Source organism: Gavialis gangeticus, unplaced genomic scaffold, assembly GCF_001723915.1.
Source record: "Gavialis gangeticus isolate Ggan-Ray unplaced genomic scaffold, GavGan_comp1, whole genome shotgun sequence".
NCBI lineage: Eukaryota > Metazoa > Chordata > Crocodylia > Gavialidae > Gavialis > Gavialis gangeticus.
The window spans coordinates 21707272-21720716 of record NW_017728995.1 but is presented as its reverse complement, the minus strand read 5'-3'; the positions used below and the strand labels follow the sequence as shown (position 1 = coordinate 21720716).

Sequence of the window (13445 nt, the reverse complement as noted above, 5' to 3'; positions counted from 1 at the left end):
TAAGTACAGACAGTCAAAAAGCCCGAGGCTGAATCAATTAGATTTTTGAAGGTTTCTCTAAGCTGCATAGGTTGAAATGATAATGAAGTGAATGGACTTGATTTTTGAATCCAGAAAGGCAACCAGATGCCTTCAGTCGCCCAGACTAGAAATTGGGGGGTGCCAGAGGATGCCTCACAGCCTGCTGGCCACTGCCAAGGGCATCCAAATGCAGCTGAGCGGGGCCCATCCCTCACAGCCCAGCACAGCCCCCGCAACACCTTCCTGTCCGTGCACAGGGGGGAAACAGTCCCTCCAGACCAGGTCTTGGCTAGCAAAGGGCATCAGCCCATGTGAGGGGTTCCCCTGCCCTGGGCAGGGTCCCCCAAGCTCTGTTACAGTGGGAATTACCCCCCTCCCAACCCTGAGCACCTTCTAATGACAACTTAGCCCACCCCCCAGATGTGGGGGAACAGTCCCGCTAGCCAGCGCCATGCATCAGCCCACATTGTGGGGATCCTCATACCTCTGTTCCCCTGCCTACCCATCTCCTGTCCTGCTGGGCTGACAGGCACAGGCAGGACCCGGGCTGCAGAAAAGAGACTTCACTGCCTCAGCTCTGTGACAGCCCAGGGGCAGGGCTGGCCCTACTCAGCTGGAGCAGACAATGTGGACCAAAGCTAATGTGCCCACCCTGCAAGGGGGGCTTGCAGGGCAGGTGCAAAGTATCCTGGGATGCTGGGGGACTGTGAGTTAACTTGCGTCAGAAGGGGATCCGGGATAGAAGTGGATGCAGTACTTCAGCTGTGGTCTCACCAATGCTGAGCAGAGTAGGAGAATCACTTCTTTGATTAATTGATCACTTGATTGATGCATGCCAGGGTATTGTTGGCCCTGCTGGCTACAGCGTCTCCCTGCTGGCTCTTGTTCATACTGTGATCAATTATTATCCCCAGGTCCCTTTCATTTGTAGTGCTGGTCAGGTTGGCGTTGCCAAGCCTGTAGGTGTGCAGGGGATTGTTCACCCCCAGGTGGAGCACTTTACATTTCTCGACATTGAATTTTAACTTGTTCCGGTCCGCCCAACTTGCCAGCCTGTCTAGGTTGGCCTGTATCTGCAGCCTATCTTCAAGCGTGACCATACTTCCTCATAAGCTGGTGTCATCCAGGAACTTGGCCAGTGAACACTTCATTCCCACATCCAAATTATTGATGAAGATGTTGAATAGCACTGGACCAAGCACCGACCCCTGCAGTGTTTTTTTCAGTTTTAAAACAGTAAAAGGAAATAAAGGGTTAATGGGGAGAAAGGAACAAGGGGATGGGGGGGTATAAAAATATCAATAGCTGAAAAAACAAAATCTAAACAATTTTGAAAAAAATGTCTTTTTTTGGTTGAAAAATTCTGAATGTCCATCCTTACTGGTAGAGCCATTGTGACTAAAGAGGTGCAAATGAGCAGACACCTTCATTTGTTAGACACATGGGACTTCCAGAAAGCATGCATGGCATCTGAGAATGGGGTCCTCTGTAAAGCCTTCAGAGTGTTTGGTGTTGTTCTGATTCTAACAGGTAATGTCAAAGCGTCTTATCAATAAAATAAAATAGGTGATAGAATTATAGAATAGTATGAATCACAGAATAGTAGCTACTGGCATTTTTTGCAACAAAAGCACACTGCTGTCTCATGTTCAGGTTATGGTCCATTGTGATAAGTGAGTATTGCTTATTAAACCTCAAGACCATAGTTTATATGGCTTCATTTGCCAAAATATGGAAGTAGGATTAAGACTTCAGCCAATTAATGGACTAAAGCAATAGAAGTAGGTTTTCTAGCACTTCTAAAGTTCATTCTTAAGAGTGATTCACTGGTCACAAACTTGGTGAATATGATAATACATACTCAGTGCTAACAAATCCAGTATAATGCAACTTACACCCCTGATGCAGCAGCTACTCAATATCAGCTTCGTTTAGTATTGTTTTTGTTAATTACCAATGCCAGATGTTTAGGCTATGACAAGTGATACATAAAGACATGATGAAAAATCTGCAACCTTCTTTTGTCCTACCACCTTCACTTTAAACACAACATATAGTAAGCATTTTTTTTTAAAAAAGAATATTTTTGTTATATTCCTTCACACAGTCTTAAAATTGAAGATCTTCTGCTAAAATATGAGATTTCAGAAATCGTACGAGGGTAATTCCTACATTAACATACCCATATATGGTACTTTGCGGAATGTGAGAAATTAATAAAGGCAAAAAGCATCAATACAGAGTTAAACTGTATGTTTACTTCTGAAAAGAAAATTATAGTGCACTGTGCTATCTGTCCACAGGATACCAGGCTACCTGGTGAAGATACTATCCAAGACTTCCTATGTCATCCTTTGATTTGTACATTTTGCCAAGTGCTGAGGCAACGCAAATCAAACAAACAATATGGGAACTGCTCGGGTGCAATCATCATACTTATTTCTCAGTGGACACATCTACACATGCCCCCCACAGTGCAGTTGTCACTGTACTGTCATTTAGTACTTGCTTTAGGAAGTACTAAATGACGGTGCGGTAATAGCCGTTACTGTGCCATCTTGGCAGTGCACACTTATTTTTAGTATGTACATCACTGTAGCGATGCGCTATAATGAAGTAGTTCATTATTCCAGTGACATAGCATCGGTGTCACAGTTTTTGCCCACTGTTGCTATGGTGATGTAGTGTCACATGCACATGTGCCCAGTGAAATTTAAAAAAAAAAGTTCTAAAGCATACTACATAATTTTGAAACTTTTCCATAAACACCAATAGTCATATGGGTGTTTAGCCACTAAAGGAAGCCAGATCCCTCACTTCCAGGGGAATTCACTGGATGCTTGTATCTCTATGTTTGTAACCAGCTAACAACAACGTTAAAATTTAAACTGGCTTTGAAACAAACAAACAAAAAAATTAGACTGCATTTTACAAAAAAAAAAAAAAAAAAAAGGATTTGTCCAAGCGTTGTAAAATTTTTAAAGACAGTTGAAGAAATTGTTGCAGAGAATGGACAGGGCAAAGCCATTACTGTCTTGTGGGAAATCTTCATCAATTCAATTAACAATAAAAAAGAAAAAACTGGAACATGGTTCACCACTTAGCTGACATAAATGAAACCAAAACTTGCCCCAAACAGGCAAAAAGCACATTAAAATACAACAAATGGAACATTAGTTCTTCTGCTTTGTTATTTACCGAGGAAGACCCAGAATCCCTTTCAACCTGTCCATGAAGAAAGCTGCGTCACAATTTGACCAATCAAACAGATGTCAACATTTTTATTGTGAAGAAACGTCATGAAATACGTCATGGAATTCTATCAGTGTTACAAAGACCTTGCACTCTCCCATATTCACATCATGACCAGCTGAATCTAATTTCACCACATCAAGCTTCACTAATACAATTGCAGTCTTCAAATTTTGGACAAGTGTGAGCTTTTGCATGTCTGAAACTTGTGTGCAATTATGCAGTGAACAACATGGAACGTGCGTTTTTCATACAGCTTTCTTGGGAGGGCTTTGTTTTTACTGGAGGTACTTTTTGTTTTGTTTTGCTTTTTTGTTTTTGCTTCCGCCCCCCCGCCCTTTACTGGAAACCGTAAAAGGATGTTTTTGTCAGACGAAAAAAGAAAAAAAGAAAGAAACAGCAGGTTTTCTTTGGTTCAGTAAAAACAAAATAGCAACCTTGGAATTTTATCAATACCGACCTTAATGCCAGCCTTCAAGGAAATTGCCAATTAATTTATCAGTCATAATACTTTGTATGCGTGAAGTGTTAATTCTAGACACATTCATTAATGGACTTATTTAGGGGACTGAATGCTAGCACCAAACACTCCTCAATTACCAGTGACAATCTGCCAGTAAATTGTGATTCATTAACGCAGCAAGTGAGTAAATGATCACTTTCCTTACAAAACAATAATAGGCAAAAATGTAACTTGGCGGGATCTCCCGTTCATTACTGTGGACAGTAATTAGCATGGCTGTTTAAAAAGAGTTCATGTTAAATTTGTCAAGGTTTCAGAACTGTTTGAATTCTTCTTTGGTTAAATAATCCAAATATTTAAATTAGTTTCCTTATTTAATTCAATGCTTCAGTCAGATCCCCATTGTACGTTCCTACTGATAGGCACATAAAACCAGTATGTGCAGATTGTTTGTGTTTCAGAAAGTCATTCCTTCTATAAATCTAACTAAAATAAGATGTGACCTTCACTGTAACAAGCTACTCTTAAAAAAATACTTTTAAAATTTTTTTGAATGGGTGAATTCTTTATTTTTTCTCCTCCACAGAGCACATAGCTTCTGTGTAGTATCTAACTAGCTTTCACTGTTACAGCAAAACTGTAAAACAATAGTACAATTGCTAACTATAAAACAATAGCACAAAATAAATGTTGGCTTCACCTTCCTCTTTGGTTGTTCCTAGGGTTTCGCTCCTACCTCCCTCATTGCCACTCCCCAAAACACAATCCCAGAACCTTAATTGGAACTGGTGGGCCCACTGACCAGCATGACCCAGCAGCAACTATTCTGAATGTTAATATACGCCTAGAGTGCCCTGCCTGATAACTCCTACCTGGCATTTTATGGGGAGTCACGGGATACGACCTCCTGTTATAGTCTCATCCAAGCAATTGAGAACTAGAGCTGGACAAAAGAAGGAAACTTTCCAAGCCCTTGCTCATCTCCTGGATTGAAAGCTGAAAGGAGGCCTTTAGCAGATTAGCCCTACACCCCTCCCCTGCCCCCATCTGCAGAAGATCCAAGCAGGACAGGCACCTCCAGCCCCCACTGCAGCTCCAAGGAGATGCCAATACCTATCCTTCCTTCCACCAGCACTCAGCAGATGAGGGCCTCCAGGCATTCCCAGCTCAGCACAAAGGTCCCTTCCAGGCCTGCTTGCCTGCGATGCTCTGATTCCCATCACTGATAGAGGAGCTGGGACGGGAGAGGGACTGCTCCCCCACGCCAGTCAGCCAGTCAGGAATGGCTTGCTCGTTTGGTTGCACTCAGAAGTCTCCAGCAGCTTCGGGAGTCTGTGGGGCATGCTGGGAGGTGTGGGAATGCTCCCCCTACCTGGTGGGATCAGGCAGAATAAGCCCCCCGCCACCCTGCTCCACCAAACGTCAAACATCTGTTTGATTCAAACGCACTCTAATTTACAGCACTTTAAGTTAAGTGTGATAGACTGCTCTCGCCACAGGCTTTTTGAACGTCTGTACTTAGCCTCAGTGATTCTCCCTGACCCTTCTAGACAGTGTATCGAGCATGTGGCCTCCTATCTCAAATAATGTTGGTCAAAAAGTAAAAAAAAAATCTGGGGAAATAGAAAGGAGACACAATGCAGGTGTGAAAATAAGAATTTCAGGTCAGGAGGACGGTGTTGGTATTTCTGTTTTAGTTATTTGTTGAAGTAAGAGTGTGTGTATGTGTGCGCGTGCGGTCACGCGCACGCATGCGTTAGTAAGCTAACGAACTTAGACTATGCTAAGTATTAAACCAAGCCCCATTCCTGGCCACTGAAAGGTCAGATGTAAAGTGTTTTCTTCCTTGCCAGATACATTACCACAGCTACCATAAAGTGTTCTAACAAGAAAGGGAGGAAGTGACACAACTCGGGCTGTTGTACTAAAAAGTTCAAATATAAGGAACTAGAGATTTTATCATTGCTTTCAAGAGGTGCTTTCATGGCAGGGACACGTGACATGAGTCCACAAATCATAATTCATAGTTTGCATTTCTATATGACAAAATTAGAGTGACTATGCATCCCTTCCTTTTAAAATGGGGTTATAAACCACTTCAGTTACTGATTCAGTTGCTTTCCTGCTTTGAAGAAGCCAAGATTCAATGGATTCTGTGTCTAGTAAATTATTAAATATAAACTACAGTGTTTACAATTGTCTTTGTTGCTGCCTGGACTTTTAGCACCTTTTTACAACTACATCTGTTAGCAAAAATGTAATGTGTGTGGATTCACAATTTTCTGCAAGAGGCAGCATGCTCCAAAATATCCCAGATTTTACCTCATTTAAATTAATGCACTTTTGAAGTAAGCCTATAAGTAATCTGGCCTTCTCAGCAGCTAATGGAAGAAATATTAATATTCTTCATAAAAGGATCAATCTTTTCTTTCAAGTGAGTAGGATGGAAGTGTCTAAGATGCTTGGCATGGCAAATTGAGAGTACCCCTGGGAACAGATGAAAGATCTGTGCCTGGCACTTCTATCATTTCAGATATATTGGACATAAAATAACCGTTCTGGCTAGTTTTTGGAAGCAGTTCTTTACATCATTTTTAAAAAATGTCAAATAAGTATGACATTTGTGTTAATTAAAAAGGTATTACTCCACAATAAAAATACTCCATCCTTCCTTCCTTCCTCCTTTCAGCACTTTGGGAAAAGGTATAAAGTAATGCAGAAACCCAATCTGTTTCTTTTCAGTAGTCTGGGGAGGGGGGTAACAGAGATAAACCTACACACACATTTTACGGATGCTTGTATTGCCTATACCATAAGTAAGCACATTGACTATTCTTCCTCTCTCCTTACACGTGTATATAAAACATACCAAAGAAGTCCTGATATACCTAGGTATTCTAGTTATCTTCAGAATCTCCATCTTGCTGAACTTCTCTGAAATAACAGTACAGCTCATATCTTTACGTTACTATTGTCAATGCCAAAAGGCAGTGTCCCCAGACAAAATGCAACCATTTCATTCCAATCTAACGAACATGAGCCACCAATGCGATGCCATAGCTGGCAGAGCTAATCAAACCCTGGCATGCCTCTACTGAGGCATCTTGGGCAAGGCAAAGGATGCCATCCTCCCACTCTGCTCGGCCTTGGTGAGAGTGCAGCTGGAGTACTGCATCCTGTTCTGGGTACTGCGTTTCAGGAAGGATATGGCGAAGCTCGAGAGCATCCAAAGGAGGGCCACATGCATGCTTAGAGGCCTACAGACCAGGTCATACAAGGAGAGGCTGAAAGACTTGAAACTGTTCAGCTTGGAGAAGAAAAGACTCAGAGGGGACTTGGTGGCAGCCTATAAGTATATCAAGGGTGTACATCAGGGCTTGGGGGAACATCTATTCACCAAGGCCCCATCCAGGGGAGGGGAGGACAAGAAATAATGGGCACAAACTGATTGAAGATCACTTCAGGCTACACATAGGGAAAAACTTCTTTACAAGTTGAGTACTGAGGGTTTGGAACAGGCTCCCCCCAGAGGTGGTATAGTCACCCACCCTGGTGATCTTCAAAACACATCTTGACACCCTAATCTGCAAGGTCCCTTCCAGCCCCTAACAACTATGAAACTATGAAATCTGCACCATCAGATTCTCTTGGTTTACAATTAAATACAGCAGCACTCCCCAAATTAAAAAAAGCAAACAAATAAAAATCACCAGTACTGATGAAGGTAGAGTCGAAGGGGACACAGGTAGCAAACTCTGTATGTTTCCATTCATCATACGTACTTTTAAATTCCGAGAGATACTTGCAATTCCTCACAGCATTTTAGCCTATTCCAAGTATACAATTCAATGATAGGAACACATTCTTGAACAGCATATGCCATTCGGGATTAAGAGCTTTGGCCCACTATTCTGTCTGCAGTAAAGGTCAGCGCTGAATGCTTTAGAAAAAAGTACCAAAACCCGCCATAGGAAAATGAAACTTTGGCAGCATCAATTTTGCTGAATTGCAAATGGAAAAAACAATGACTACACACACACACGCGTGCGCGTGCTATCAAAATCAAAATGTAGCAGATGCATTCAATGTTTAAACTACTATATTTTTTTATATGCAACACGCACCTTTTTTCCAGAAGACAAATGCTGTAAATTTGAGCATAAAGGGTACATTATATTCAAGGAAATATGGCACAATCTGTTTCTGCCACTTACTGGGCAAAAGCAAAAGTAAAGTCTTCATATGAACCACAAGGAGTGAAACAAGAAGCAGACTCAGCTCCCTGGCTGCTTCCGTTCAGTTACTACAAGGAAAGATGGGTTTTTTTCTTCATTCTGCCTTTAAAAACAAGTGGTATGTCTTTATTTTGTGATGTACTGTATATGAGAAAAATACAATATTTACTGCAGTTTAAGCATATTGCACAAGAAGTTTCCATTTAATTTCCCACGATGCTGAATTCTGCAGCCTTTGAGAGATTATAAAAGGTCCCTGGACCCATTTTGTGCTCAGTTTAACCAACATAGCCATGGAATAAACTCCACTGACTCCTAGCTAGTTGTAGTGCTATTAACTGAATGAAGAATTTGACCTATTCACTTCATAGGCTGCTGATTATAGAAGCAGTAATGGTTTTTCTGCATGCAACATGTTACATCTGGTAAATTCACAAGTTTAAATGTCATTTGATACACAGCCCTTAAAGAACATAAGAGGAAGAGAAAAATGTGAATTGCACTAATGAATAGAAAATATGTTACTTTAAAGCTGCCAAGAATTGGAAAATCTGAAGCGTGTACAAATAGAGTGAGACTTCATATTATGAAATGGTAAGAACTTTCTCTAAAGTTACTCAGAAAAAGAGAACTGATGCTCTCTGCCCATTCTGCAATCTGTACTCTAACCATTTAAATCATGGTCAACATGTTTACATGATAAAAGTGGCTACAAAATGTGAACAAGGAGATTATAATGAAGATTTTTTCATTAGTAACTCAAAATGATCTCTGCCTCAAATTAACTGAAAACAAATGGCATACAAGAAGGAATCGCATTAGCTCAGAAGCTTAGTTGAAAAGAAAATCTCATCTTTCTAACCTCTGCTGCCAGCTCCTGAAGAGATGGTGATGCCACAGGGTACAAAGTTGAGTTGCCTCTCACTGGGTTATGGAGACTAACATAAGCAACAACGTTTCTCTGGAGAACATTCTTGAGCTCCTACAAGACAAGCATAGCAACTGTTATTAATATGCATGACTGTAATTAAGGCTTGTTTTCTTATTTAGTTCAGCTAAAGAAACAAACCCCACATTTTTACCCTCCATGATTCCCTAAGTATTACTTAACTTCATTTTCTTATAATGTCATGTTAAGAACTTCAAAGGATATCTTAATTTTAGTTCTCTGTAGCAAAAGTTATAATTCTATTTCACACATCATTTGAACAGAATGCAAACAGGTCCAAGAGGAATTAAAAACGACTCTAGTTGCAAGGGCAAGAATGAAAACATTACATACTGTGAAAAAAAACATAAGGGGCTTTTAAACTTGCGCCTGACAGAAAACACACTTCAAAAGTCATCATTATCAAACAGTTAAATGCACTTGAATTTTCAAACCGGGAGCCCAAATTCTGATTTAAATTGCATAATTTCTCCGCTGGTGTCATTTTATTATACTTTAAAACCAGGGAAATGATATGTATGAAACATTACAATTATTTTTCTTAAAATGAATTCTCTTTGCTTTCTCAGTAATGAGTTACTCCTTGCATGAAGAGTATTTATGTTGAAGAGAAGGGGTGCAACGCAGTGACATCTGATGTAAAGTTGACTTGAAGTGGAACTAAACAAATTTTGATTCCTGTCGGCTGCTTGGATCCTTTTGACTTTTTTTCTCCCCCTTCGTGTTTTTGAAAAATAATCACAGTGGAAGGATGAGGCTTTGATGAGCACTAGCTTCTTTTCACAAATGATACAAAATAATTAACTCTTTATATGTATCTATCATTGTATTTTAGCAGCTACGGACTTCACCAAAGGCTACTCTTTTAAATTGATCAACTGAAATCCATTGGAATCTTATTTTAGCCGGGAGGCATGTCTGATGAGTTTTTCCATTGAGTTCATTTACAATTCTGTTGAAGTTAAAAAGGAACTGGGCATGTCAGACTGAAACTTGTAAGCAGAAATAGGTGATAACTAAAATCAGCACTAACCATGGACACAGTGAAATTTATATATGATTAACGGCTTGGATGTATGAAAAATACTACAACACACCCTTCCTTCATTATGATCCCTGTGAGCTACACTCTCCCTGCATAAAAACTGGAAGCAGGAGGTTCACAAATGTTAGACCTTAAGAAAGAGAGAAGAAAAAACCTTTTGGTGATCAACATCTTGGTTTCCCAGGACATTTAAAGCACAGGTGTAAGTCCCATGGCCCTATTTCACCCGACCTGTAGAGGGGCCAGGAATTTGGGGATAGCGTTAGCAGGGGTGGGGACCACTTCCAATTACCAGGTATGGACCCCCCCTTAGGGGACGTACGTTGGTGGCAAGATGGCAAGCGATGGCTGCGCTAACCCCTCTGCCATAGCTAGTCTCCTGCTATAGATCACTTTGCCACTGCTACTAGATCCAGACCCAGCCTGAGAGGCTCTCACAGTGTGGAACCAGTCCAGGGGTGCAGGCGCATTTGAAACCTCTTATTTAAAGGATGTCTTTCTTAATGATAGCTCCAAGCCCTGCTGTAGTTTCTTAACAAGGGTCAATGAATGAAATGTACATGAAAGCCAATTTAGGTGCCTACCACTTCCATGTACAGGCTGGATCACTAACACCGCTGTTTCTTTGGCTTAATAGATGGAAGCTTACACTTTTTAAACATGAGTTATGAGTTCTATTGGTTACAAATTCTAGTCCCGCTGATAGATAATAATTTTTTAGCTGATAATCAGTGTCTGCCAAAGTGATGACAGCAGAGTATAGATGGATTGTTCTAATTAGCCATAATTAGTCGTGAAAAGGCTTGGGCATGTATCCAAAACTAGGTGAATCTTCTTCAGTCTAAAAATTAGAATAAGTAATGGTTTTAAACAAAGTTGTTACCTCTGCATAGCACTCTACCTTGTGTCTCTGTGCCTTATCCTGTTTGTGCTGACACCAGCTCGTTTATATTATTGCTATATAAGTGTATGCATATGAACATATTTTACCTCTGCCCATTCATATGAGCCAATGTTGCCAAATGACGTTCCTCCCCATGAGCAGAAAATAATGGTCCGGTCAGGCCTCCACCCTTTCTTAACCTTTATCATCAAGGCTTGTATAAAGGCTGTGATGATGGCAGTACTTTGGGCCCATCCATGTCCACTGTAACTGTATAAACTATTGTGGTGGCTACCAACTATGACATATCTGTCTGAAAAATAAAAATAAATAAAAAAAAAAATTAAAAATTCGGATGTCAACATTTTTTAAATCAAATATAAACAGTTTTGGAGTGAAACAGTCTAATAATAAAGGCTGGATTATGTTAATACTTTCTTATGTTAAGAATGCATACAGCACAGGTAAGTGTTGTCAACAAAAATCTGCATGATCGAGCTAAGTCCTGTGCAAGGCAATACCTAGATCTTTGTTTTCTTTACTTACAGCAATCATAACTTAAGTAAACAGGGGCCAATATAGAAGCCAAGTAAAAATGTGCACATGCTTTTAAAGTGCATAGTGTTATTTGTAATTTTACAGCTGCAATAACTATCTTTCATCCTGTGTTCTGAACATCTTAGACAAGCATCTGAAAATACACTAATAAACAGAGACCATCTCCCCACCCCCCCGAGTCCTAACTTTTGCAACTCCACTGACTTTCTTTATTACAATCACTTCTCATGGCACATCCAGAACTGACACTGTCCCACATTTGTGGCAGAGTTTGTCACTGAGTTATCCAATAGATCTCCAAACATGCTTTAATATGCTGTAAAAATAAGATGATAATGCTCAGGCAAAACATGGTTTACTGTGCAGTGGCAGCAACTAAAAGCTTTGGTTGTATAAAAAATGAAGCAAGCAGAGGTTAGGCTCTATTTAAGAAAAAAAGATATAGTATAGAAACTAGTATAATGCCATTAATGATACCACCTCACCTGGAATACTGTGTTGAGTGCTATCTCAAAAAGGGTACTGGAAAAACAGAAGAACTTGAGAAGCAGGTAACCAGAACAGTTAAAGATCTGGAAAGGCTTCCGGGTAAGGAGAGACTGAAAAGACTGGGACTGTAGGTTCAGAGAGGAGATATGACAAAGGTATAACAACAACAATCACGGTACAGAAAAGGTGGAGGAAACCTGTTTACTTTGATTATATAAGAACAAGGTGATAATTTATAAACTAATGAAACGCGGCAGATTTCAACCTGAAATAAGAAATCTCAGGTGGTTAATCCATGAAACACTCTGCTAAAATACAACACTGTGGGCAGCATAGTCATAGAATTTGGAAGAGGCTTCAACAATTATAAGGATAATGAAAACATCCATTGTTAAAGAGGATGGGGAAAAATCACTCGCATGTTAAATATATATAACCTTATGCTTCAGGGCACAGTTTTATCATTGTCCTTTTACACAGTTTTCTAGGCTCTTTCCTCTAAGAATCCTAACTACTCTTGGAAATAAGAAATTACTGAATTAGGTTAACCACTGGCCTGAGCAGAATGGCAAGTTCTGTGTACCACAGGGTCCAGCGGCAGTTAGGAGTACAAAAGTAAGATAACACCAGACCTGCTGTGTGTTGTCAGCTTATAAAAACAAACTGGAATTTGGGTGTAGGTTAGATCCTCATCCAAGTCCCTTACACCTGCCAAACAGAGTGGGATTAAGGGTGTTCTTTATTTCAGAATTTCTACACGGGAAAAACAGTTTTCTGATCAGCTCAGAACCCTGAAATAAATCCACTGGGTGTCTGCCGGGCTCGAAAAGATTTCAGGCTCTATCCAATCTGGTTCATCTATTGCTGTTGTCAATGCTGGAGTGTAACTAGATGTTTGCATTATAAATTGTCCACACATTAAATTGCCTATGAAATTAAATGCTGTGCACTCCTCAGGGATCTCTGTTTTGATTACTGCCTACAAACATCTTGAATTGGACATGTACTCTCTGATTATAAAACCCCCTCCATCAAAGTGGGCCTTTAGTGGAGTTTTGTTCAAGGTACTACCCAGGGACATGATTTTTAGAAGAGTATAATAATGTGGCACTGGGTTTTACTGAAGGGGCAGCAACAACCTCTCTCTTGACTTAAGTGCTTTTCAATCAAATTGTGTTACTGATTGCCTCTTCAAATATATATATATATATACACATACACACACACATACATACATATATACACACACATATATATACACATACACACACATACACACACACACACACACATAAATGAAAATCTATTTGCAACACCAGCTGTTTCTTAGATTGTAATTTTATTGTATGTACTGATACAGAGTCATTAACACAAAACTGTATACCTTGTCAGGAAAATGTAAATCTAAGTGTACATAATAATTTAATGCAATGAGAAGTATTGTAATGAGAAATATTCTCAAGGAAGTGCTAAAAGTTGCATCAATCCCGCAGATCCAACAGACGTTCGCTGTTGGGTCCCAGGGGTTGAGAGATCAAGCTGAAATTTAG

At 40.1% G+C, this 13445-nt stretch overlaps 1 protein-coding gene across 2 annotated transcripts in view; it reads right to left on the bottom strand.

The window, feature by feature from the left end:
- NAALADL2 (N-acetylated alpha-linked acidic dipeptidase like 2) overlaps window positions 1–13445 on the bottom strand; it is a 989869-nt gene that overhangs the window by 313635 nt on the left and 662789 nt on the right. For both annotated transcript variants that reach the window (XM_019503319.1, XM_019503318.1), the window contains exons 9-10: window positions 10956–11161; window positions 8834–8953 (exon numbers count right to left, since the gene is read on the bottom strand). In XM_019503319.1, coding sequence (XP_019358864.1) covers window positions 8834–8953; window positions 10956–11161 — 326 coding nt within the window. The remainder of the gene's footprint in view (window positions 1–8833; window positions 8954–10955; window positions 11162–13445) is intronic.